We start from the raw sequence: 24,270 nt of genomic DNA, 5'->3' as shown, positions 1-24,270 counted from the left end.
ATTCTTGGCCGCTTTTGATTGTTAACCCGATGGCCGCCATTCGCATTCGTAATGGAGAAATTTGAGTTTTTCGATATTGACAAAGGACAGAGGATTCGTCTGTTCCAGACGAGGAATGACGACTGAATCTTCCTTTTCCTTTCTTCCCTTGCTATGAAAAGGGATCAATTGGACAAATAAGATGACGACGGTTCGTGGAATTCAAGTTCAAGGGGTGGCCAATATCCAAATATCCAAGGATCCGACAAACATAAAGGAGAAGGGTATCAAGCCGTGTCACCTACTCATACGTCGTCGGAATTAAGAGTTGGTGAAAGGTAAGGATCGATCAATGATCAAAATAAGATAACGAAGGACAGAGTCAAAATGAAATTTACATATCTTTCCTCTTTCGAAATGAGAACTTGAACCATTCATCATGATAAACTGATAAACAATCCTATAATTACCGAAAGTGGCATTTACTGCGAGTAGTCGATACAAAGCATCTCTGAGAGAAAGAGAGAGTCATACATGATTTCCTATTAAGCTACAAGTATATGGATCCACAACACTAATAATACAGCGGGAGGTGGTTGTACGAGATTGTGATACAGGGGTATGTGCGATTATGCAAAGTATATAGCACAATGTGTTGTCCTAGAATCCTTTTCCTACTTCCCTTCTGTCTGGCTTGAAATGAACCCTATATCGAAGGATCGGAAGCCGTGTTACCGACACCCCTTTCGATTTCCGCACATCTCTATTCCTCTAAGCCTCTATACCCTTGTTGAGGACACCATGGTCTATAGAGCAACAAGTGAGCTGTGAGATCAGATCGTCCTGGTAACACATCATACTCACGGTCGATAAGAATCATCACCGCTCCAATACGACCTACATCTCATCGAGAAACCATAGGGGACTATGTGTACAAACAAGATCAGTTGGGATCCCTAGGGGAACCATGAGATTCCTAGTACTCACATTCGTACCCTCTCGATCCATGTCTATAATGATCTGTCATTTGTAGTAAATGCGTCACCTTGTTGCTAGAAATTTCCGTCAGTTTCATCGTCCTGGGTTCACCTGACATAGTCGAAGAAATGTTATACTCACGTGGTAGTCAGGTGTTGTCTCGCCCAAATCAATCCATCTAAAGCCATCTGCTGTAAGAGATCTTCCCTCTCGAGGTAATACCTCAGAACCTCATTGATCTTCTCTATAGTCCAAGAGGATTTCAGCGGAATGACAAATTTGGACAACGCTTCTTCGTGTTCCGTGGGAAGATCCGAAGCTACCACACAGCCAGATAAGAATGCTTGAGCGTACTATGTGATCTCCGAGTCAGCTTCATTGCCTTGTATCGTAACGCAGCGGTTAAGAGTGGTTTATGGGATATTGTGTAGGTTTCAACTTTCCATACGGCATGTACGAATATCGAATCGCGATTCAGAGAACAATAAAAGTTACTCACCTTCCTGATCATTTTCCTTTCTAGACTAGCATCAAAGATGCAGATCTTACTTTCCCTCATCCCTTTGGCGAAATCCTCTCTCAGCTTCAAGTGAGTCTCATAATATTCATGTTCAAGCTCATACGTTTCTAGAGGCTGATCTCTTGCTGAAGAAGGTACAGATACTGAATATCCAGGATGCGGATGTCGAGATATCACTGTTCGTTCCGGGAGATTCGGTTCAACTTCTATCAATCGAAGGTAATCCGTCACTGTCGTTCTGATCGGATAGACTGTAACGATTGCGAGTTCTCACTCAGATTGTCATCGACACGAGACGAAGATATCACTTACAGGAACCATCGTATCCAAACACTTTAGCATGAGCAGTCTTGTCAGCCCATCTGACAGGATAGAAATCCCATTCGTTCCCCTAATTCAAGCTGTACGTCAGCGGTCTTTCGTCTGACCTCTGACCAATCATCCAAGAAGCATCCACTCTACTTCTCATGGCTATAAGCTCCACTTACAGTATCTGGACTGTGACCAAACATACCCATCTGCCAATCTGGATATTTTGCTTTCACTTTATCGTGTTCGAATAGCTCTAATAGCTCAAAAGCGTATTTCGAGACGGTTATGTTATTAGCATGAGGATACCATTCGTATGAACATCTCAGTTCGTGGCAATCTCCTAGTTGTCTGGAAAGAATGTTAGATATCAGTACAGATCCATACTTGCAGGATGACGAGATAGGTGACTCACTGGATCAAGAGAGCATCGCAATCTAGAGCATCGACATGTGGGTCTGTTTCCGAGTATATATTCCTAGATTCGTACGTCACTCAAAATCAGTCAACGCATCAGAGGTGTGACTTGATAAATAACTTACGAGATAGTGAATACTACATCAAATTTCACATCACTACATTCTTCTGGAATTTGGTCTGACCAATTTGGTTTCGTCCATATTTCCTCTTCATCTTCTATATTTTCTATACCATTGTCTATTGTAGGTGATCTTGTAACTTCCAACCTTCTAGATATCCATTCTCTCTTCGCTAATCGCTTAATTTCCTTCTCCTTGTCTTCTTTGGTCTTTGATTTAGCAAGATCGAATTCCTTTTTTGACTTCTCCAATTGTGATATCCTATGTGACCTTTTTCGGATATTAGCAGATAATGGTATTGATCTATCGTATCCTTCCCATCCAGGTCCCCATACATCCACTATCAAATGAGGGTGTCGTAGAGCTGCATCAACGATTTCGTATGTGTGTGTATTCATTCTTTCCAGATAGTCGTTGTAATCTAGTATACAGATACACTCATCAGTTTTAGCGCTAAACAAATCACGGCCAGTAGGAAAGGCTGGTTCTGGACTTACCGGTCAAGAACATAAATCTCCTTTTCTCTTGACCTGTCGGTAAAGGTATAGGAGAATGATCAAAAGGACTTTTCCCAACTATATCAGGATTTCCCCACCAACTAGGCCATATATCTGTGACTTCCAATTTCAATAATTCCTCATCTTTAGGTCCCCATATAATTTCATTTTGTCCTCCTCCTCCTCGTTTATCTTTCTTCTTACCATCAATCTTCGAATTGAACAATTCTAATCTTCTATTTGATTCATAATCTTCTCTCAAAGAAGCCAAATTGGTTTCTCTGCTATTATACTTATCTGAATTTCTTATATCCCATTCATTCAACCTATATTCCTTTTCCCATAATTCCCTTCTTACTTTATGCGATTTGATTTCCGATATTAACAATAACGAGAGTATGATTACACTTAGGCTTAATACTAATTGTGTCGATTTACGTCTTGCGATATGTACAAAAGGTAATGAAGATCTCCTTCTTGGTCTTAGGGTTTGAAATAACCTTGTTGAAGTAGACGCGATTGATTCTCTATATGTTTGATCGTTTGTGTACGTGGAAGTGGGATTTGATGATCTGAATAATGATTGTTTACGACGTGTATGTAATAGTAAACTATCAGAAGGATGATCGTCTAATGATATACGTGATATTGACGATGAAGATGAGGAAGATGATGAGTTTGATGAGGATGAACGACGTGATGATATTTTTGATGACGTTGATGTCGATGTGAAGGAAGATGTGGTATCGATAGGGTGGGATGATGGTCGTCTAGATTGCGTTGTCGATGGTATCGGGTAAACTTGAAAGTTCTCTGTTGTTGATTTTGGTGATGTATGATTAGATGTAGACATGATTATCTATACGATTATCATCAAGATGTGACATATGATTGACTTGCAATTACTTTGATTATCACTGTTGATTCCTTCCCATGTGATGATCTAATGAGTGTTCCGCCTAAATCTTCGAATGAATGAATGAATGAATGAATTGAACGTATGATCGATTTTGATTCTTGGCAAATTACGTTGACCAAAAACGGGCGTATGTCCCCTTGCTTCTTCGTAGTTTGATACGATTCACGTACGCTAGACGACAAGCCGATCCACAGAGTACAGAGTATTTTTATGCGACGGACACTCGAGTGAAATGCAGATGTTTTGAAAGAAAAGACGCTTGTACATGCATGAACAATGGAATATAAGCTGTGCAATGAAGATGTGTGTATTGATGATAAACAAGAAGTCGTTCTCAATTTTTATGCTTTTTTTTTGAAATCCGAATTTCCCGTAATGCCAAGACAAAAGACCTCTCTCTTTGTGTACGAGTATCGCCCCTTGCATGTTCTCGTTTTAGATTTTCACAGGTAGTTTAAACGAATCAGTACCTTCAATTCTACTTGTCGACTGCGAAGCGACATTTCTTTGGGATGAGGTGGAATCAGCTGCGAGGTTTGAGGTCTGAGGGCTGAATTGTCATGTCATGCTTATCAGATTATCCTTCAGCAATGACACTGTCGTTAGTATACTCGAGTAAAGGAGAGAGGAGAGTACGAGTCAAAAGCAGAAATCCTTTATTTTCTCTTATCCTTATCTTATTCCGGCATATCGTCAAAATTTCCCTCTGTTTTCCCAAGCGGAATGAATGAAAGTCCCCTTTTACCCTTTTTCAGCTGCCTCAACTGCGGGTACCCGAAGTTGCAAAAGTGAAAGAAGAAACGGCCTCCCTATTTTGGAAAAAGATGAGGGTAACCGCGGAGAGTCCAAAAGCATACGTATACGTAAACTATTCCCTCTCGTATCGGCATAAAATGATATTTGGTGGCTTTTACCTTTCCCGAACTCGTGTGACCTCTTATTCTTCATTCGAACAGTCGAATAAACGTCATACGACCGAAAGAAGAGATGAGCTTTTCGGCATTGCTTGGAAATGCTCGAGTAGAGTACAATCATTCTTGGTCATCTTGGCACAACATGCCATGTAACATCTTGTAGTTTATAGGATGACTGCGGTGGTCAACAGAATGAACCCCAGTCGTTCCGCAGCTTATTTAGCGTGTAAAGTTCTTTGAGATGGGGAGTCCGCAATTTAGGGTTCACGCGGCACATGACACCTCACTTTGCACATTGCCATCCCCGACCGAGATCATCTCACAATTGGCCCACGGGCATCGTGTGCGGGACGAGCATGTACATCGCCGAGTTCAAAATACCAGGCAGTCCCACATACGCAGGCAACTTTGGATCACCAACTTATATTCCAGCTGACAAGTCAAGGTCGTATATGAAGGACTTTTGTGCATAATACACTACATTGACGTCGACTATCAACACCAATCGTAAAAGTCCATATTGATATGAATATATGATACAACATAAATTGATTTTTAAGTTTGCAGCAGACTGCTTCTTCCCTCTGATTGAAAACACGTTTGATGTCCAATGTCAAGCTTCCGTGCCATATTCTCGTGATAATCCCTATAATCTTTTCTCTTCGTTCACTATAAATGCGGGAATCCATATGAGGTTCTAGAATCAGGATTCCTTTTCATATTTGGTCTTTTACTCGTTGACATTCCCATTGCTATTCCTTTTTTCATTGCCATTCCTTGATTCAATGATGTCAAACCGATATTCCTACTTACATCACTTACACTACCATCTCTACTAATATACGAATTTGGTCTTTGGTTTTGACTTTGGGTTTGATTTTGATATCTGATTGGATGATCAATTTCGTCAATATCACTTTGTCGTTGATTATGTGAATTAGATTTCCTTGTAGTATCTTCTTGATCGTTATTTGATACCTTAGAAGTATTCAGTTGATGTATTCTCTTTCTTTTAGCTTTTACTACCACGCCATCATTTGGAAGAACATTTCCTATCGAAGTGATAGAAGGTACATTTGGATTCGTTGATGTCCTACCTAAATAAGGGAAAGATCTTACAGCGATATGTTCATGTCCTCTAGCATAAGGTGATAAAGTGTGTGCCGAATGTGATAAAGTCGCTAGTTGTGAGACTGAATTGTTCAACGGTAAAGTGATACCTCCCGGACCAATATTACGTGGCGGGAACGAATTACCGTTTCCAGGACTACCTGACATGGAAGATACTCTTGGTCTGTTTAACATGGGTTTTGAGCTTATTGACATTGGTTTTGATGACGAAGCTATTGAAGAAGAAGGTAATATCGAAGTTGGATTAGTCGATAATGTATTTGATCTTGATGGTCCAGTACCTGTACCTGTATTCGTATTCGTACCAGTACCAGTACCCGTACCGGTATCCCAAGAAGAACCGGAAGTTCTAGCTGCTGAAGATGTTCCACCACCAATATTAGATTTTCTCCTTGACACAGGCAAAGACGAACGCTGTCCTGGCCTGTTGTATGAATTTGGTGCTAAGGCTGAGAAAGTCTCCGAGCGAGGTATCGAGTGAAGACCTTGCGCAGCAGAAGAGAGGAAGACATCGGATCGAGAAGTTACCATCCGACGCAGACTCGATGGCCCCGCTTGGGAAAGAGCAGGCGAGCGAAGACCTATACCAGGAGTAGAAGGTGCGAACGGGCGCATTCTGAAGCTCTACGACGCGAAGAATCGGATGTCAGCGGACGATCTGTGCTAAGCTGGGAAATTATGGCTACTTACTCCTATTGTTGACGATGCTCCACCAATCGAGCTAGCTCTGGCAGTGACACTTACACCAGTAGCAGTTCCAGCAGGACTCGGCATCGCTCCTCCACCAGCTTCTGATGGAGCTCTTATGAGCGATTGAGAATGATATACTCTTGGTCTCGTGATCACTCCTCCTCCAACAGCAGGGAATGTTTCCCATTCAGCATTTTTCTCATCATTATATCTTGAACCAAGTGATGAGATCATAGATTGTCTTCTGGTTTTCCTCAGTGGGGTCGAAATCGATTGTAAGACATCATCCATTTCCACCATGTCAAAAGATCTAATTTCATCTTCTTCATCATCATAATCATCAATTTCACCGTCGGGATCACTAAAATCACCTTGATCTTGATCATCATCTTCATGTTGAATTGGCATGGACATTAAAGAACCTAAACCTCTATTTCCACCTTCTCTTGATTTTTCCCATAATCTACCAAATGCTTCATATCCACTATGGGTAGGTACACCTTCAGGTCTTAGTCCATATGTCGGATCGTAATCTTCTATATCAGGAAAAGTTGTATAACTAGTTGGTGATTCTGAGATTGAATTACTGGGTCTACGATTCCTCATTGTTCGATATAAAGCTTGACGTCTTGGTGTCAGAGGTTTTTCTTGTGTATTAGATATATTACTATTATTATTGACTGGTTGGAACATTTGTTGAGATTCGGAATTACCATTAAATGGATCTTGATGATGTTGATTTTGATCGTCATCATCTTGATTTTCTTCTTCTTGAATTGAATTTATCATATTGGTTGTTGGATCTGAATTTGATATATTATCTCTGTAAGGAGTTTCGACTTTACCTCCTACACCCGTACCATGAAACCATCTTTGACTTAATCTGTGTATGATACCAGGTAAATCTTCTCTAAACATTTCTCTTAGTTGACCTTCAATTTCCTGTTGAAGATAACCTCTTATAACTTCGACCGAATCGAATGTAGATGAAACATCAACATTCTGTAATGGATCATTCTTGAAAACCAATGTAATTCCCTTTGAAGCAGATACGACAAGTATCAATATCGCTCTTAAATGAAGTTTAGATAATCTCAATGTCATAGGTACCAATAATGGTTGAGAAGCAAGTAAAGGCGTTGATAATGGAAGTGTGGACGATGATGATAAATTAGGATTATGTGATAATGGATTAGCTTGAACTCGACATCTAACTTCCAACCATGCATCTCCAGAATAACCCAGTCTCAATATTCCTCGAAATCGATCCAGTGATAAATCTCCAATTTCAAGTAAAGTAAGTGTCGGAGGCTGAATCAATTCAAAGAGCCGAGCAGAGCAGAAGGATGAGCTTGGATTACACTGTGAGAAAATTATTTTATGTTCTTCCAAATACTCACCTCTTTACCCATACTCAATTCTACCACTTCGATCCTTCCTTGGATGACAGGTGGTTTGTTTCCCTAAAGAAAGGTAAAATTGATCACAATATCAATCACGAGACACTGTCCAGATCAATATCAATCGGTCCTACATACCTTGTTAAGAGCGCCCTCCAACATAGCTTTGGCATCTTCATGAAAGGCAGGCGAGAACGCCGTGGACCAAGAAGGGAAGACAAAAGACATCTTGATTTGTTATGTGATAATCGCGTGCTCTATCTCCCGAGGAACTATTTATCACTGTGCGAATATCGCTTTGGCGTTTGAGGCTATGTTGATGGCATTGTTCCTTCTTGATCAAGCACGACACAACGCTGTATTCTGTACTGACTTGATCTGGATTGATGATGATCTGGGATGTTTCTGTATCTCTTTTTTTTTTACGCAATGACTTCGGCCAGAAAAAAACACATCAACAGTGAATTACACCAACAGGATTCAGAGTGATCACCGTGGGAGAGTGAGCTAAATTACGTAATTAGGCCAGTTCGTACCTGAGATTGAGACAGTTGAATACCAATTCAAAGATTACTGTTTTTTTGTTTATATTGTGTGTGTACGTTCCATTCTTCATTTTATCATCGTCGTTATCATCAACCGCTCATCACATCTCACAAAGGTATATACCCCTCGCATATGAAGATGGCATGACGATAATCGATCTTTCACTGGCTTAGTGTGATAGCTGTCTGAAGGCAAAATGCCGGCTTGGATGACTGATAACACACTCAATTCAAAGTCGAATTCGAATTTGAATTCGTCGTCGACTTCAAACCAAAATCAGATGAATGGCGCTCATACAAATGAACACTCTCAATTGCAGGGATTGGGGATCACTAATGGGGCCAAGGCTACATCGTAAGTGACTGTTCGAATACGAAGAGAACACTACATTTCGGTGATGCTATCCTGTTCTCCTCCCATCCCTTAATCCACTTATTTCCTTGCTCTTTCCTCGCATCATTGAAGGATATCACCGTGGCTGACCCGACACACTATCTCTATAGCCCAATTGTACTTTCTCCTGATAGCGAAAGATTTCCCAGTCCAGTGATGATGGACAGCTTTCCAGGTAAGACTACATCCAATGGAACATCAATTGACGATGCCCATCCGTCTGTCAACCAAGCTCAAACTCTACCCAATCAATTCGCGAAAGAAAGTCAGCTGCCTCAGGGTCAAACCATAACTCAGCCTGCACAAGTAGTGGGAAGACCTCCAAACCAAAAAGATATTGGATTTCAAGCTTACGCTCATCAGCAGACTCAACAACCACCAGCTGCTATAATCACTCAACCTCCTCTTGCACCAATGGTTACTCAGCCTTCATCCAATCTCCCACATAATGTATCCCCTGTCATGCGATCACCCCTCCCCGTCGCTCAATCAGACTGCTACTCATTCACCGTGAAAGATAAACAGCCGGTAACTGTACAGATAGCGCGGGAATATGCAATGCATTTATGGCGCTTTACTTCTCCACACTCAGGAATTAGTCGTGTCTTAACCACTCTTGATATCCTGCAACATACAGCCTCACACCTTACAAGATCTGAATTGGACAAAGCGCTGAGGGATACCTCGTATCTGCAGAATCTAGGAAGAGGAGTGTTCGAAGTTTTAATCAGGTCTCAAAGTCAGAATGGGCAACAACAGAATAGAGCTATATCCCAACCTGTACCTCATCCTGCTGTATCTCGTATCAACAGAGACCCACATCATTTGTCGGGCCGTCACGCTTCGAACGGTACTATTCAAGCTGCTGGTAGCAGTAGTAGCAGTATCACTACACCAATCCAGAGTCCTAAGACTGCCGCGGCTATCAACGTGGCTGATCGACCCGAAATAACCAGTATACAAGAAAGCTGGAATGAGGAGATGCAAGGGGTTGAGCAAATGTTTGGTCAAGCCTGGTAAGTGAATTCTGCGAGTACCTTGATCTTGTTTCCGCTTGAACGTTATCGATGCCAAAGCTGATTCTGCGGAACGAAGGGAACAAATGAGGAAAGTCTCAAGCAACGCCTTTATCAAAATGAATGTAACCCTCACTGCCGCACAATCCAATAATGAGTCTGATAAAGCAATTGCTCAGCTTCAAACCCAAATGATCGACGAACAGAAGAAGAACGCTTTGTTACAATCCTCCGTTCTTCGTTTGACGGATAGCGAAAGTAAAGCCCGATCAGATCTGGATGAGATCGGTCAAAAACTTCAAGCTGAGGTATATAGAAGGGCAACCGCTGAACATGCACACACTCAATTGCATTGCCGTTTCAGTCAAAGCATGGCAAATATGCAACAGGCGAAAGATCGATCTGACCAGCTGATTCAAACAAGCAATGCGAAAATATTAGAATTGACCGATACGTTGAAAACCCAAATGGAAAATTCCTCTACTGCCGAGAAAACACGCCATGAACGACTCACAGCTGCTCATAATGCTGAAATATCAAGATTGAAAACGGAACTTGAAGAAGCTAAAATTTCTCGTCCCGCGTTCGGTCATCCAAGTGTCACGTCCAGTCCGAAATCACCTAAATCACCCGCTGACCCTAACTCTGAGATCGCCAAATTACGATCTCTCCTCAAGCAGAAGAATACCAAATTCAATGAGTTAGAAGAGAGACATAACCAGGATATGGAGGAGATCAAGTCGAATATAGGAAAAGACCCGAAAGTATGGGAGAATGAAGTACGACAGAAAGCGATTGAAACTGCCGAAAAGGAGACACGGCGACTCAAGAAGAAGGTAGAAGACTTGGAAGCTGAGCAGAAGATAAACAAAGAGAGTCTGAGCGAAAGTACATTACGAGATGCGCTAGAAAAGATCGTTCGATGTGCAGAAGGACTGCAAAAACTATACAACAGACCTTCGGATGCTCAGTCATCCAACAAACCGCTCTTGGACAGGGCAAATATGCTCTTCAAGGATTTGCTGGTAGTAGTGGAGAAAGTTGAATCACAAGACGAAGAGAGGAAGAAATTGGAAGGTCAAGTCGAATTACTGAAGATTCAACTCACAGCCGCTGAATCAGCCAAATCCTCCTCCATGACCTCGGAATCTGAATTTGAAGAATTGAAATCTGCTTTCAAAAACATCATATCTTATGGTCATAATATACAGACTCTAATGGGTAGACCAGTAGATCAGAATCTCGAAGATGAAAACCCGTCCGTTCAAGCTCATCAATTCCAGAAATCGATGCAAGCCGTCTTTGATGAAATTAACAAGAAGACTCCAGGTAAAGAACAAGATGAAGAGAAAAGGAAGGAATTGCAAATAAAGGTACAAGAGCTCGAAACCAGTCTTGCAGCGAATATGAAGACAATGTTGTCCAAAGAGACCGAATTACAAGCGACTGTAAAAGGTTTAGAAGAGACAAAGAATAAACTGTCAGAAGCTGAGAAAAAAGTATCTTCCATGGCAGAGGAGATGGAAAAACAAATGACATCTCTTGATGACCTCAAAGCTGAATATCAAGTTGATTTGCAAACAGGAGAAAAGGATAGTTCTGCAACAAAAGAAGAACATGCCCAGCTGATTAACGAAAGGGATTCTCTAATCGAACAAGTGGAAAAGCAAAAAGAGGCCTTTAACACCTTGCGAGATGAGCTGAAAGCAGAGAAAGAGTCGTTACTCGTCCAAATCAATGATCAAAAAGAGGAAATCGAAAGACTGGAAGAGGAACTCGAAGTAGAACAGGGTAAAGTTGACACTGCAGAATCAGCGATGAGAGAAGCAATGGATAAACAGTACGAACAAAAAGACAACTTTGATTCAATGGAGAACGAGTTGAGGGAACTTAAAGAACAGAGGAATAGATGGAAAGAAGATGCTAAGAGATTGGAAAGTGTGAGTCAAATAGCACGTCAACCGTTGATTTCTTGAAATAGAGCACGCGTGCATTTTATTGATACTATGCTTTTGCCATGTATACAGGAATTGCAATCCGCTCCAAAAGCGAAACCAGCGTCTAAAGACGATGTGAGCCACGGTCGATCCGCTGACCTGTCTTTCATGCAAGGACAATGCTGATGTCCCTTCGAAACAGGATGCAACACAAGCTATTCCCGGTCCAGGTCCCAGCTCAAGTGCAAGTCGTAGACGACCTTCAACATATGTACATACTTCTACTTCAATACCTCATGGTGCCTCTCAATCGCCTGCATTGAAGCCTTCAACTCTCTCACAATCGTCAAGACCGCCATCAACCTCGATAAATGCACAACCACTATTCCTACCCAATGAAGAGGCTGAGGAATCCCAAACTCCTCCTACGAGTCTGGGGTTATCTGTTGTGAGATCGAAGAAGAGGAGGAGAGTCGCGGATGTAGGTGATGACGGTGAGTTAACACCCAGTCTCGTATCCTTCCTTTCGGAGCAAGCTCTGATCATGTATACTCGCTCTGCGGCAGATGACGTCTCACCCGAACCGGATGCATCGAAGAGCAAAGCACCATCAGTCGCTCCTTCTGCGACTGATTCCACCGTCTCTATACTAGCATACAAACCAGTAACGACTAAATGGATCGAGAAGAATATGAAGATATTTATACTGGAAAAGAATGGGACATCAATTTGCAAATTATGCTTGTAAGTCGTCCTTATCGTCATCGTTACTCAGAGGATTATTCCGATTGTACCACTGGTAATGTCGAATTCGAATCGACAAGCTGACGCAGTTTTTTCATATCTTAGTGTGAATCAGCGGAAAGCTGCTCCGCCCGAAAGAGCTAAACAGATGACCGTGGACGAGACGAAACCGCTCAAGGCAGGAATCAGCAAAGAAGGGCTTCTGACTCACGTTTCTTCACATGGAGAGACTTTGAGGAGACTCAAGAATAAACGAGTCAAGGAGGGTAAAGAACCAGCATCGCCTTAGAGTCGTGAAGAGCTTACAGTCACATCGCGGTGAAATGAATCCAGGGGGAGCATCTCGAGAAAAGAGGAAGAAATACGGTCTGTATCAAGAAAGGTTTGATAGGGAAAAGAAAGTAGTAACGAGACACCTCGCAGGAATCTTTTGCTATCATCATCGCATCTTTCGATCATTTTGGGTATTTGAGTGACTATGATCGTCTTCAAGCTGAGTATTACGTGTTGTACATATGAACAGTAATGATAATAATGATAAATGAATGAGAAAAACCATAATGAGATGAGTACCAGTAGAATTGGGTGGTCGTGTGAAATGAATGAATGAGCGGATTTCCCCGGTCCGACCGAGAGGCAAATTAATGTTTTTCTTGTGATTCTCATCGAATCTCGTTTCATTTCCGAGTGTATTCTTACTGTTCTCACTTCTTTGCCCATCAAATCCTGGCATCTTCTCAGTCATATCGGCGCAAGGTCAAGTATAGTCACAATGACATCCTCAACACGAACGATCAGTCGATCATTGATGAACTGTACAAGACCAAGATCAAGTCGATCGATCTTACCTTGTTCTTCTGCTCCTTCATCTAGTTCCACCTTGGTCTCCAGTACTTCGAGATATTCTGTATCAGAATCACATCTGCAGAATCAGCAAAGAAGGACATTCTTCTCATTGCCTGATATAAGCAAATTAGCAGGTCTAGTACCTGGACAATCCAGTTCTTCTACTCAAACTCATTCGGAAACCAGTGGTGTCATAACGGATATAGAAACTGATGGGGAAATACAAAGGTTTCATGCTAGAAAGATATTGCCGTGAGTTACCATATTCCGCTCTGAAGGTGAGGATCGAGTGTCATTGGTGGTCATAGTATGGTTGAGGAGCGAACAGATTAGGACTGCTGTGACCTTGATTAGAACCAGAATCAGAACCAATTACATCCATCCCAAGAGAAGGGGAGGTTTTCTGTGTTTCGAAAAGAGTTTTTTGCTTTTGCAAACGAAATATCATGAATGAATATACTAATATACCCATTTAGATACTCTCAATCACAGTTATATTCATTGGTCTCGGACGTACCATCCTATTCGTCTTTTATACCATTTTGTAATTCTTCAACTGTCGTCTCCAAATCGACCTCTCCTTCCGGTTCTTCCGGTTCTTCAAGTGGAAATGGGAATGGGAATGGGAATGGAAATGGAAATGGGATGAAAAGAGAAACAGATTGGAAACCTGATAATAAACCATTCGAGGTTTTAGCTGAATTGGCAGTCGGTTTTGGTGGATTAGAAGAAAGATATATAAGTAAAGTTGTTGGAAGACCTTTTGAAAGTGTCACCGTGAGTGTCCATGATTCTTGGCATCTTATGGGACCATGGGACTGGACCATGGGATCATGGGAAGGGTTACCAAGCTTCGAGATCGCCAGATGTCATGTCTGTGCCAAGAGCATCCTTGAGTAAAACGACAAACATTGACTTATTTTGGTGTAATCACAATAGGCAACAGCATCTTCTCAAACACCTTTATTCAAATCATTGATAACGAGATGGTCATTTAGTCCTGCATCTTCGTTATCACCACATCCAACTTCCTCTACTTATACCCCTTCCACGTCAACTTCTACTTCAATTTCATCTTCAACGTCGTCGCAGAAGAACATTGGAGAAATACGTGAACCAAACTCAACATCACCTGCAAATCCAGAAATCGGTCCTACGTTATTAACGATAGATTTAAATTTCAATTTCGCTAATCCTTTACATCGAATTGCAAGTCAAGCTGTTTTACCTAAAGTCGCCGATAAGATGATACAAGCTTTTGAGAAAAGATGTTTGGAAGTTTATGGAAAAGGAACTGTGTAGAATCCGATTTCTCAAACTGAAAGGAAACGATAGAGAAAGATTATAATCAGATGTAGTCTCAAGTCACACTTCTCATATCTTGTCTTGTCAAAATTACGAAACTCAAACATTCAGACACCTCATATTAGCCCTAGTGATTTTATCAGCTCTTTCTACAAGTTCCAATCAATTCGTACATGTACCTCCTCCATTCATGCATTTCATTGTTGTGCACCAGAACCGACAGAGTCCCTTGCTCTTTTCCATTGAGTCTCACTGTGGCCATTATAAAAGATGTGAGGGATACAGTGAAGGTCTCGATCTCAAGCATGGAACAATCGAAGATATGTAGATGTCCGTTGTGAGCAGATACGTTGCATGTCTTCCCCTGCCTCCGGTCTCTTTCTACATGACATACTACTAATGCTTAGCAGCAGTTTGTTTACCTCTTGGTCTTTCAGTGACCACACTATATCGTCACAAAAGGGAAATGGACCACGTCAGCATATGCATCGAGTAGCAATGTTGAATCAAGAAAATTGGACGTACGATTTGTTGCCATCTTTACCTTTGGGTCTTCTAGTTCTGACATGTTGTAATAAACCATAAATGGATCTCGGATGTTTGTTACCCTTTTGTTTACCTCTACCACCACCATGAGGATGGTCTACGGCGTTCATGGCTACACCTCGAACATGAGGTCTTTTACCTAGCCATCTTGATCGACCGGCTTTACCGAGTGAACGAGATTGATGTTCTTTGCTGTGAGGGACGGGGTATCAGCAAGTTACAGCAGTAACGGGAAGGTTGGACAGGGGCCACCAAATGGAAAGATCGAAAAAGATGTATGCTGAAGACACAGAGAAGGAAGTTTCCAAAAAAAAACAAAAAGATCATATGAAGAAATCACTCACTTGCTTACTACACCTACACTAGCTACACAACCAGGATCTAATTTTCTAACTTCACCCGATTGCATTTTAACTAAAACGTAACCTGCTTTAGGTAATCTTTTACCTTGAGCATCAAATCCACCACCCATAGTCAAGACTTCCGCACCACCTATAGCTCTTCCCTCCGCGGATTGATGAGAAACAATTACAGCAAACGTTCCTGCCGATCTACACAATTGCATTTTCCCATCTGTTGTAAGACTGAGATTGTGAACTTGAGTTCCAGGAGGAATCAAGAATAAAGGTAATACGTTTCCAGGTTTTAATGTGACAGTTCGAAGTAAACCTAAAGCTCTTCTCATTTCTGGTGTGTCGGTTGCACCCACTTTATCTTCTCCATTTGCCAGGTCTTCTGTTGTATTTGTGGAATCAATCGAGGTGGAAGTGGAAGTTGATGGGGCAGTATTGTCGAATTCTTTGATAACACTTTCAGGTATACCTTGTCGATATGAAACTACTACATCACCTGCTCTTAAACCTTCTGGAGAGATGATGTAGCTCCAACCAGCTTTAACAGCTTGTATTGATTTTTTATTTCCCCTATTCTCTTCTGATAAAGCATCTTCAGCTTGATCAGCATTGATCAAATCATTCGTCGTTCCCGTTCCTGTTCCCGTTCCCCTTTTCTTGATTAAAGCAATATGAGCTGATCTTCCTGGATCATATTCGATTCTAATTACATCATGGGCACCACCTTGTACTCGGTGAAAATCGATTGTTCTTAATCGCTGTTTATGTCCTCCACCTGTATGTCGATTTACAATTCTTCCTGTATTGTTTCGTCCTCCTTTTCGACGTAATGGAATGGTAAGTTCACGTAACGGTCCGCCTTTGTGCAAGTGAGGGTGATAAGGATATACTACGTGTCGAAGGGACTATAAAACCACAAGTACGTATGATGAGCGTTCATTCAACACAAAAGACAATCAGACACGAGAACCACTAATTTGACTGCTTGTGACACTGCACCGACAAATGCCGAGAACCTATACTGCCTGTGTTAAGAGAACAACATTACTCACAGGAATGAACGGATACCCTTTTCCAGTATATGTCTTCAAAACAGCACCTTCATCCTTTCTTTTAGGTGGTGGACCACCAAACATCATTTGTTGTTCAGCTTTTTTTGTGGAAGAGGGAGTAACATATCCTCTTGCGATGATCAAACGAGATGTCGAAGCTAGGGAAGATCGAGTTGCTGTTGCTGTTCGAGCAACAGTGACTGATCGTGATAAAGTCGTCATGGTGACCCTTGCCGTCTTACTCTGTATGATGATGATCAAAGATACTATAATCGCCTAAGAGATTATTAGCTGAGTAAAAGTCAGATTCGTTGAATCGTTGAATCGTTTCGGACTTTCGTTTTCTCTCTTCAATGGAATTCTCAAAAATACGAAAAGTCTCATGGCCACCACGCGACACAAATTTTTCAGTCTAGTTTTCTCAGAAATCCTGTTGAAAATTCTCCGGTTATAGTCGCACCGATCACGTTTCTGGGAAAATCCAATGTATCACCATTGGATGCAAAACTCAACTAAACATCAATGGCAAGTCCCTCATCCTCTCCGTCTTTGTTCATCAGTCACTCACCTCTCAACTCCCCTCTGCAGAACGTCTTGTCAGTGACAAGTTAAGAACACCACCACAATGGTAGCTATCACAATTGCTGTCCCCGGGAAACCCACCGTCAACCTTGATTTCGCTGATAAACATCCTAGCGATGTCACTATCAAAGATCTGAAAATTGCTATTCAAGCCAAGTTCCCAAAAGTGCGTTTTCAACCTCCTTTTGCATATCTGGGCTAGATATCTTCTAGGGGGGGGTCAAGTCTACATCTTCGACAGCCTTAGACCATGACCTCACTCTGCATGTCGCACGATCAAGCTGATAGATTTGTCTTAGCTTCTACCCAATAGACAACGAATTCTCTTACCTGCTACAAGCGGTAAACCAACTCCTCTTACGGATGAATCCAAGACACTTCAGGATTACAATGCGGGAGAAGGGGCAAAGCTCAAGCTCAAAGATCTCGGTCAACAAGTCGGTTATCGTGTATTGTACTTGTGGGAATACGTGGGACCCATTTTCCTCAATCCTTTACTCCTAGAAATCTCTACCTTGATCTGGGGTAAATACGAACCTTCCACTGTCCAACTGTAAGTACACGTTCCCTTCGCCTTTGAAACTTCACGGGTACATCTTCTTGTACCATTAATATACCTATAATTGTCTCCTGCGCTATGCTGACGAAATACGATCCAATAGCACTGTTCGAAACCTCATCGTTATTCATTTCATCAAACGATTTCTTGAATCAGCCTTTGTGCATGATTTCTCAAGAGCAACCGTTCCCTTATCATTTGTCTACCGAAAGTGAGTCATCTATCGATAAAAATAATGCACACTTCATTGTACCTCATGCTGATTCTGATCTTCGTTGTATAGCTGTGCATATTACTGGGGTATCTGTGGATTGCTTATTGGACTTACACTTTATCGACCAGCATATTCCGCTCAAGCTTTGAAAGGTTCTTTATTGAGTAATCCAAAATGGATAACTTTCTGGACTATCTTTGAATTGGTACGTCCTTTTGATCTTCACTTGTTTGGTCCCCTTCCAGAGTTTAAAGACCTGTGATCTGTGCTCATACGAGAACAAGTCTATGATCAGCACTAAGCCTTCGGTTCCATTATGTAGTCCGCAGAATTACTTAATCTCAATTCCCACCTCCATTTGAGATCACTCAGACGACCTGCCGGACAACCTAGGATATATCCTACTGGTTTGGGATTCGGTTTGGCTGTCTGTGCCAATTATTGGTTCGAATTACTAGGTGTTTTGGCCTTGGTCATCATGACTGGTGGTGATATAGGTAGTGAGTATATATGTGGTTTTACTCCCTCCTAATTGAATCTTTATCGCCATGACAACAAGGAAGAGGGCGTTAGCGAAAGGTCATTCTTCTCAAAAGAGATTCCCTTCTCCGTCAAACTATTCTCATTTGTCCTGAGTACAACTGTATATGTACCTGCTTTACACTGTCAGACAATTGCTAATGTCGGGTTGGATATAGCAATCACGTACCTCCTCATCGGAGGATCGTTCATGAAAACATGGGCCGATCAGAAATACGCTCGATACAAGAAAGAATTTGATAATAAAGTTTTTCCAGGAAAGAGGTACAAACTCTTCCCTCCTATCTACTAGGTTCTATCTGTTGACTCAAATCAAGATGATTACTTCAAGGGCGGAAGGATGAAACTTGGTTGTGGTAATAATGGAGATAGATAATTAAATTGATAGTCTTTTGAGAGAAACCTGGTAGCTTCTCTCCCCCAGGAGTATAGATAGAAACATTGGAAGAACTAAGGAGGTAGCAAAAGCATCATGCAGTCTGCATGAATATCGCAACAAAACATTCAATTCATGTCGTCCGATTGTATGAAATACATGTCAATGGTATGGCCACACAATCATGGTGTTGGTCTACCATTGAAATACACAGTCGTAAAATTAAATCTTGATACAAAAAATCCCCTTATACGACAATCTTTACTAAATGTCTTAATCACTTCCATATCCAGCTAACAAACCACCTCCCAATCCCAATTTCAGCGACGGACCTTCTTTTTCCTTCTGTTTCGGTGTAAGGTTGCCTATGATATTTCCTTTAATCTTCCCTTTCACTCTCAGTCCATCCAATAGTCCCATACCCGTATTGAGTTTGATAGGAGTTCCTACTCCACCACTTGAAGATGTGAATGAGATATCTGAATCGAAAGGATCATATTTCTTTCCTGTATTTTTCATCAACACATGGACTAAACTTGGACTATTCATTTGTTCGATTGCCTTTCCTTTCCCCTTTCCAATGCCGTTGCCTCTTGACATAGGTGTGTTATTGCCTATACTTGCACTTCTGCTTGCACTTCCACTGGATATCGATTGATTAATAGTTGACAAATTTCTATTTTCCCTCATGGCCAACCAAGCTTCTCTCGATTTATCTCCATTGGCATCTACTTTATCCGCATCCAGATCGATGGAATCATGTAATCCGAACCTCTCTTTGATATTCTCATCTTTGATCTGTTTGTCCAAAGCTACCTTTTTCTCTTCTCTAAACTTCCTCCGAAGAGCAGATGAAATCACATATGGATCACCATTGATACGATCTGATGAACGAGTCAATTCAGTTAATCTTGACGTTCCCTTTGAAGCCCACTTTTGTTGATCAATCGTCTTTTCAACTCCTGCGAAAGGATCAGAAGGTGGTTCTGAAGCTGACGGTGCTTCGGTATCTGTTCCGGAGACAGAAATTAGCATGTACTCTTTTGATTTCTTCCATGGGTGAAGTCTGGCTTTCGTGAAGCAATGCAGGGAAGCAGACCGCCAATTGACATAGGTGGTTGGCCTTCATGACAGAGAACAAGATGGTCGATTTTGATAACTCACCGTGAACCGCAAATCCACCATTCTCCTCAGGATTCCAATCTTCATCTTTCTTTCTCGCTCCTTCGTAAACTTCATACGCTGCGTTCTATAATATTGAAAGGGCATCAGCTTAGACTCTGAACTAACCTGTCTGTAAACAGATTCGTTTCAGAGTATAGTCAACCACTAAATATCAACTAGATGTTTCGCCTTTGGTACCTCTCCTTTTTCTGAATGGAATTGATCGACACAAAATCCAGCTCTACCCTCTTCCATCAATGATATTCTGACCTCTCATTTCTTCTTCAGCAACCTTCCATTGCACTCTCTTTCCTACGCGTAATCTCCCCAGCACTGATATTTGTTGTAGTAACGAGATACCAAACTCACTTTAGGATCCGTTCGAATCTCAAACCAACCATCACATAAATGACATTTACATTTAAATCCATAGATAGGTGTACTATAGTACTTTCCAACTTTCTGTTTTCGGGCATTGTACCTTACTCCAGCTCCTATATGTGCGTTACATGTTCCACACCATATATTAAACGGTAGTTCGAAACTATATGATACGTCAGTTCGAAATTTACTTTAGTACTCAATCCCTAATATGATAGATGATCATGCAGATATCACTATATATATATGTTATATTACTCACCGAACAACTAATATACCTTTATCAATATCTTTAGCTCTGACTCCCAAAGCATGTTTCTTCCCTTGATGCGAATTCAACGTAGAGTTCTTCTTCGGATCATAATCCGGTGGTATATATCTGTAATCAAAAAGAAAGAAAAAAGGATTAGTCGGTATTCAATCAAGTCAAAAAAGGAACAATGTCAAGGAAGTTGCTAAGTATCGAGAAAGCCCACATACCGATTCAGGCCTTGCATCTTGATCAGCCGTGATCAGGATGTCTGCTTCCTCCTCGTTAGAAGAAAAGAGTATTGCTTGCTATGAGTAGAGTGGTGAAGATGACGAAGGATGATCAATACAATATGTCAAAAGGAGATTAGATTACAATCAGTGTCCGGGAGCGAGATGTCATTTTTCCATTGATTGTTTTTGCCACCCAAACCACAAAGTGGCATAGATACATCCTAGCTCTCGAAGTCTTCGTCTTGTTTCGCGCCAACTCAACACCTCCTCTGTAAAGTATTGCTATCACATCAAGGTGCATATGTTGTTCATTTGATGATGCTACGGTAGCTGGTATACACAGATGCGAGGTATTTGTCTACTAGGTATCACTCGATTCGGTACTCTCTCATGCCAAGAATATAGATTTCTGAAAAAATGATCCTCTTTCTCGTTTTTACGCGTCACTCATGATTCTCTCACGTCTTTTTAAGCGGAAATCAATTGAGTTTCTTCTCAGAAATGATAGTAATGATCTCGGAACGACTCCCAGGATCGTTCAAAGAAGGGTCCAATGTCAGGGAGGATAATTTTTCCGTCATTTCTTCTTCCCCAATCTCCACCTGTTCATCGAAACTCTTCCCCAATCCTACGATTTCTTCCTTCTCCAGACTTTGAGACTCTTCTTTTACAACAACAACACCTCTTTTCTCATCATCTATAGGGAGAGGTTGATTGCCTGCATCCTTCTTCCCAAAATTGACCATGGCTTCTTTCGCTTCTTGCACTCCACCACTTGTAGCTTCGCCCATAGGTTTATTCGTACTCATCCAATCTTCCCATTTCACCTCGCCTCTTTCTCCCATCCACGGATATCTGTTTCCCTTTCCCAGCGGATGAATGGTCCCATTAGGCTCGAAAATGATGTCTTTCTCTGATAAGGCGATAAGGATGCGGGCAATATTTGTCGCGTCCTATAAAAGTTGATATCAGATGTCATTATAATTCTACCGGGATGCACAGGAACATGAATAGCGATGATGACTTTTGATCACCAGAGAAGAATGGCACAGTAGCACTAACGCATATCGTTTGTTAACTAAAATGAGACTGCACTTACATCCAGTCCGGAATGTTGTCTTCCTTCGAATTCACCCAGACCAAGGGCTTCTACCATTCCTGAAATGTTAAAATAGAATCCCTTTGATTTTCCGTAATCTTTACTTTTCCCAGTCTTCTTTTCTATTTTCCCAATTTTAGAAGTTGTGATTACAGACAAAGCTCTTTCGTTCGGTTCATCTCCAGGATGCTCAGAAGCGTATGCCGTTCGTCTGTGCAATTCTGATAGGACGGATTGGACTGCGAATTTGACATTAAGATATGGGCCATGGAAATATGTGGGAAACGGAGAGGGAGGAGTGATGTGAAGTTGTTTTGATACCTGGTGTACTGACCGCAATCAGTTCAACTCATATGAAAGTGGTGTCTGGACACTTACAAAGTCTCTGTTGATTCAAAAGCGTGTTTTGATTATAACGTCAGCTGCCATCAGTATCGCTACTACCGGCTGCCAACAGCTTACCGTAGGTCCCAAGGCTATTGGGAATCGCGCGCCAGTCAGCTTAAGCCATATCGCAAGAACAGATATCGACTCACCCCATCTGTAACCCACAAGGCATCTTTCAATCCTTTCTCATCCCTCAACTCCCACTTGTCCATCCACTTCTCAAACTTCTTGAGCATCTGAGGGAAAGTGGGTGCTTTGTCGACTGTCTCCTGTCATTGTGAGAACGCAATTCAGCGCGAATAACACACCAAGGAGGCAGGTATATGAGCAGGATGGAGATCATAATCGTCCCTTCAGAGTACCATGAAGCACTCCCACCCGATCTTTTCTACTCCTCGGCGTAGTGTAGATCTTGTAGAGGACAACAAGAACTTTTGTGAAATCCTTCAACTCACTTGAGAGATTCCGGTAAGATTTTTGCAGAAATCAGTCAAGATGGGTTTCCAAGTTGGTTTGACATAAGACCTGAATTGATCTACTTTGACGAGTATTCTTTTACCTTCGGTATTTGGTTCGGTCCACTGAAGAAGAACCACTGGGAATTCCTAATTTGAAAGGGAAAATTCAGTACACAATGGATACGCATGAGATTGAGTGAAGCGGTGAAAGAAGAAGGATACGAAAGATAGGGGAGGGAAGACGATATGGGATTCTGAGTTCTCAGTGCACGAGAGCCGTGCAGCCTCTGAAGTATTGAGATGTGCACGATAGAATTCCCCATTGGCCTGGCGAATTGAATCACTCACAATGATCTCGTTGGGCCAATCAAACTCTTTTCCAGGTCTACAAGTAGCTTCCACGTCAAAACAGAGGAAGGTCTTATACCTCTGTTTAAGTATCCTGATTGTCATATCTCCTTCACCTTGTGACTGGATGCTCAAATCACCGTTATGCTCGGACGCATCTGAGTCGTCCGTTATGGGATCTCGAGCCGTTGCTCTATGTATAGCATTGACTAAACGACTATCAACATAAAACCGTCAATCACTACGGCCCTCTATGCAAGATAAAAGACGTCACGAATTCATGAAGTGGTGAAAGTTATTATAAAGACGAAGAAAGCGGACAATGCGAACGACAATTATAGTTTTACTCACCGCCATAAAGTTTCTTTTTTACCTTTAGTATCCAGACCCATTTCCCTCAATCCATCTTTCAATTGATCAACAGTCTGTTTCTTGCTGACTTTTGGGGAGGGAGAGATAATATCTGCGGTTTCGGTGGCTCTAGAAGGTCCTGCTTCAGGTTGAGGGGAGGTCGACGACATAACGAAGAAGAGGGTAGTCAAGGTGAGACAAGAATACCAGAATGTTTTCAAAGACAAGATCTAAGTTTAGAAGTGATAGGAAATCAAGGAGATCAAGAACCAACTGCCTTGTCTGGGAAAAGAGGGAAGGCAATTGCAAAGACAGTACAAGGGTATAAATGGAAATGGTTGATGGAAAGAAAAGAAGAGAAGAAACAAGTTTGATTTTGATCGTTGTAAGTGGAAAGGTAAAGTGGAGGTTCATCTCATGGTTTGTGCTTCTAAACTTCCTATACTGCCACCTCTGGGAAATTATATTGCCATCTCGATTTGTACTGATGACATATTGGGTCTAAGATATGTAATACATGATGATTTCCGCGTTATCACAAAAGGAGACGAAATTGATTGGCGGAAGACTCAAATGAATATAATGAGAATTGAGAAGCAAAATGAAGATAATCCAAATCTGCCAAATCCGATTGAACGGTTCAAGTGTGAATCTCCAACTACTACTACTACTATTACTACTTCCAGAATCCATCGTATTCCCTCAAGTGGTTTC

General features: G+C 41.6%; 8 protein-coding genes across 8 annotated transcripts; 3 read left to right on the top strand and 5 right to left on the bottom strand.

The window, feature by feature from the left end:
* Window positions 1–742: 742 nt before the first annotated feature.
* On the bottom strand, window positions 743–3,675 carry IL334_006618 (uncharacterized protein; the record flags this gene model as incomplete). Its single annotated transcript, XM_062938317.1, has 10 exons — window positions 743–785; window positions 844–904; window positions 967–1,031; window positions 1,099–1,310; window positions 1,457–1,728; window positions 1,790–1,868; window positions 1,966–2,137; window positions 2,202–2,264; window positions 2,329–2,746; window positions 2,823–3,675. 10 exons carry the CDS (start codon window positions 3,673–3,675, stop codon window positions 743–745), a joined length of 2,238 nt encoding a protein of 745 aa, XP_062794368.1.
* Window positions 3,676–5,324: 1,649 nt separating this feature from the next.
* IL334_006617 (mitochondrial distribution and morphology protein 34) lies at window positions 5,325–8,104 on the bottom strand (the record flags this gene model as incomplete). The annotated part of the gene is made up of 5 exons (XM_062938316.1): window positions 5,325–6,067; window positions 6,110–6,410; window positions 6,477–7,787; window positions 7,877–7,939; window positions 8,015–8,104. The coding sequence occupies 5 exons, from the start codon at window positions 8,102–8,104 to the stop codon at window positions 5,325–5,327; spliced, it is 2,508 nt and encodes an 835-aa protein (XP_062794367.1).
* A 598-nt stretch (window positions 8,105–8,702) lies between these two features.
* IL334_006616 (uncharacterized protein) lies at window positions 8,703–12,801 on the top strand (the record flags this gene model as incomplete). The annotated part of the gene is made up of 7 exons (XM_062938315.1): window positions 8,703–8,776; window positions 8,926–9,831; window positions 9,911–11,771; window positions 11,859–11,903; window positions 11,971–12,262; window positions 12,335–12,512; window positions 12,618–12,801. 7 exons carry the CDS (start codon window positions 8,703–8,705, stop codon window positions 12,799–12,801), a joined length of 3,540 nt encoding a protein of 1,179 aa, XP_062794366.1.
* Window positions 12,802–13,284: 483 nt separating this feature from the next.
* Window positions 13,285–14,660, top strand: IL334_006615 (uncharacterized protein; the record flags this gene model as incomplete). Its single annotated transcript, XM_062938314.1, has 3 exons — window positions 13,285–13,610; window positions 13,835–14,135; window positions 14,298–14,660. The coding sequence occupies 3 exons, from the start codon at window positions 13,285–13,287 to the stop codon at window positions 14,658–14,660; spliced, it is 990 nt and encodes a 329-aa protein (XP_062794365.1).
* A 399-nt stretch (window positions 14,661–15,059) lies between these two features.
* Window positions 15,060–16,836, bottom strand: IL334_006614 (uncharacterized protein; the record flags this gene model as incomplete). Its single annotated transcript, XM_062938313.1, has 4 exons — window positions 15,060–15,108; window positions 15,189–15,401; window positions 15,554–16,467; window positions 16,615–16,836. 4 exons carry the CDS (start codon window positions 16,834–16,836, stop codon window positions 15,060–15,062), a joined length of 1,398 nt encoding a protein of 465 aa, XP_062794364.1.
* Window positions 16,837–17,239: 403 nt separating this feature from the next.
* On the top strand, window positions 17,240–18,801 carry IL334_006613 (uncharacterized protein; the record flags this gene model as incomplete). Its single annotated transcript, XM_062938312.1, has 6 exons — window positions 17,240–17,362; window positions 17,496–17,749; window positions 17,859–17,966; window positions 18,039–18,174; window positions 18,292–18,469; window positions 18,668–18,801. The coding sequence occupies 6 exons, from the start codon at window positions 17,240–17,242 to the stop codon at window positions 18,799–18,801; spliced, it is 933 nt and encodes a 310-aa protein (XP_062794363.1).
* A 357-nt stretch (window positions 18,802–19,158) lies between these two features.
* IL334_006612 (uncharacterized protein) lies at window positions 19,159–20,927 on the bottom strand (the record flags this gene model as incomplete). The annotated part of the gene is made up of 5 exons (XM_062938311.1): window positions 19,159–19,895; window positions 20,050–20,134; window positions 20,419–20,593; window positions 20,693–20,809; window positions 20,911–20,927. The coding sequence occupies 5 exons, from the start codon at window positions 20,925–20,927 to the stop codon at window positions 19,159–19,161; spliced, it is 1,131 nt and encodes a 376-aa protein (XP_062794362.1).
* A 465-nt stretch (window positions 20,928–21,392) lies between these two features.
* IL334_006611 (uncharacterized protein) lies at window positions 21,393–23,726 on the bottom strand (the record flags this gene model as incomplete). Its single annotated transcript, XM_062938310.1, has 8 exons — window positions 21,393–21,866; window positions 22,013–22,333; window positions 22,391–22,397; window positions 22,475–22,488; window positions 22,549–22,668; window positions 22,855–23,004; window positions 23,206–23,422; window positions 23,557–23,726. 8 exons carry the CDS (start codon window positions 23,724–23,726, stop codon window positions 21,393–21,395), a joined length of 1,473 nt encoding a protein of 490 aa, XP_062794361.1.
* Between the last annotated feature and the right edge of the window lie 544 nt (window positions 23,727–24,270).

This window comes from Kwoniella shivajii, chromosome 9 (assembly GCF_035658355.1).
Source record: "Kwoniella shivajii chromosome 9, complete sequence".
Classification (NCBI taxonomy): Eukaryota; Fungi; Basidiomycota; class Tremellomycetes; order Tremellales; family Cryptococcaceae; genus Kwoniella; species Kwoniella shivajii.
This window is presented reverse-complemented; position numbering and strand designations above follow the sequence as displayed.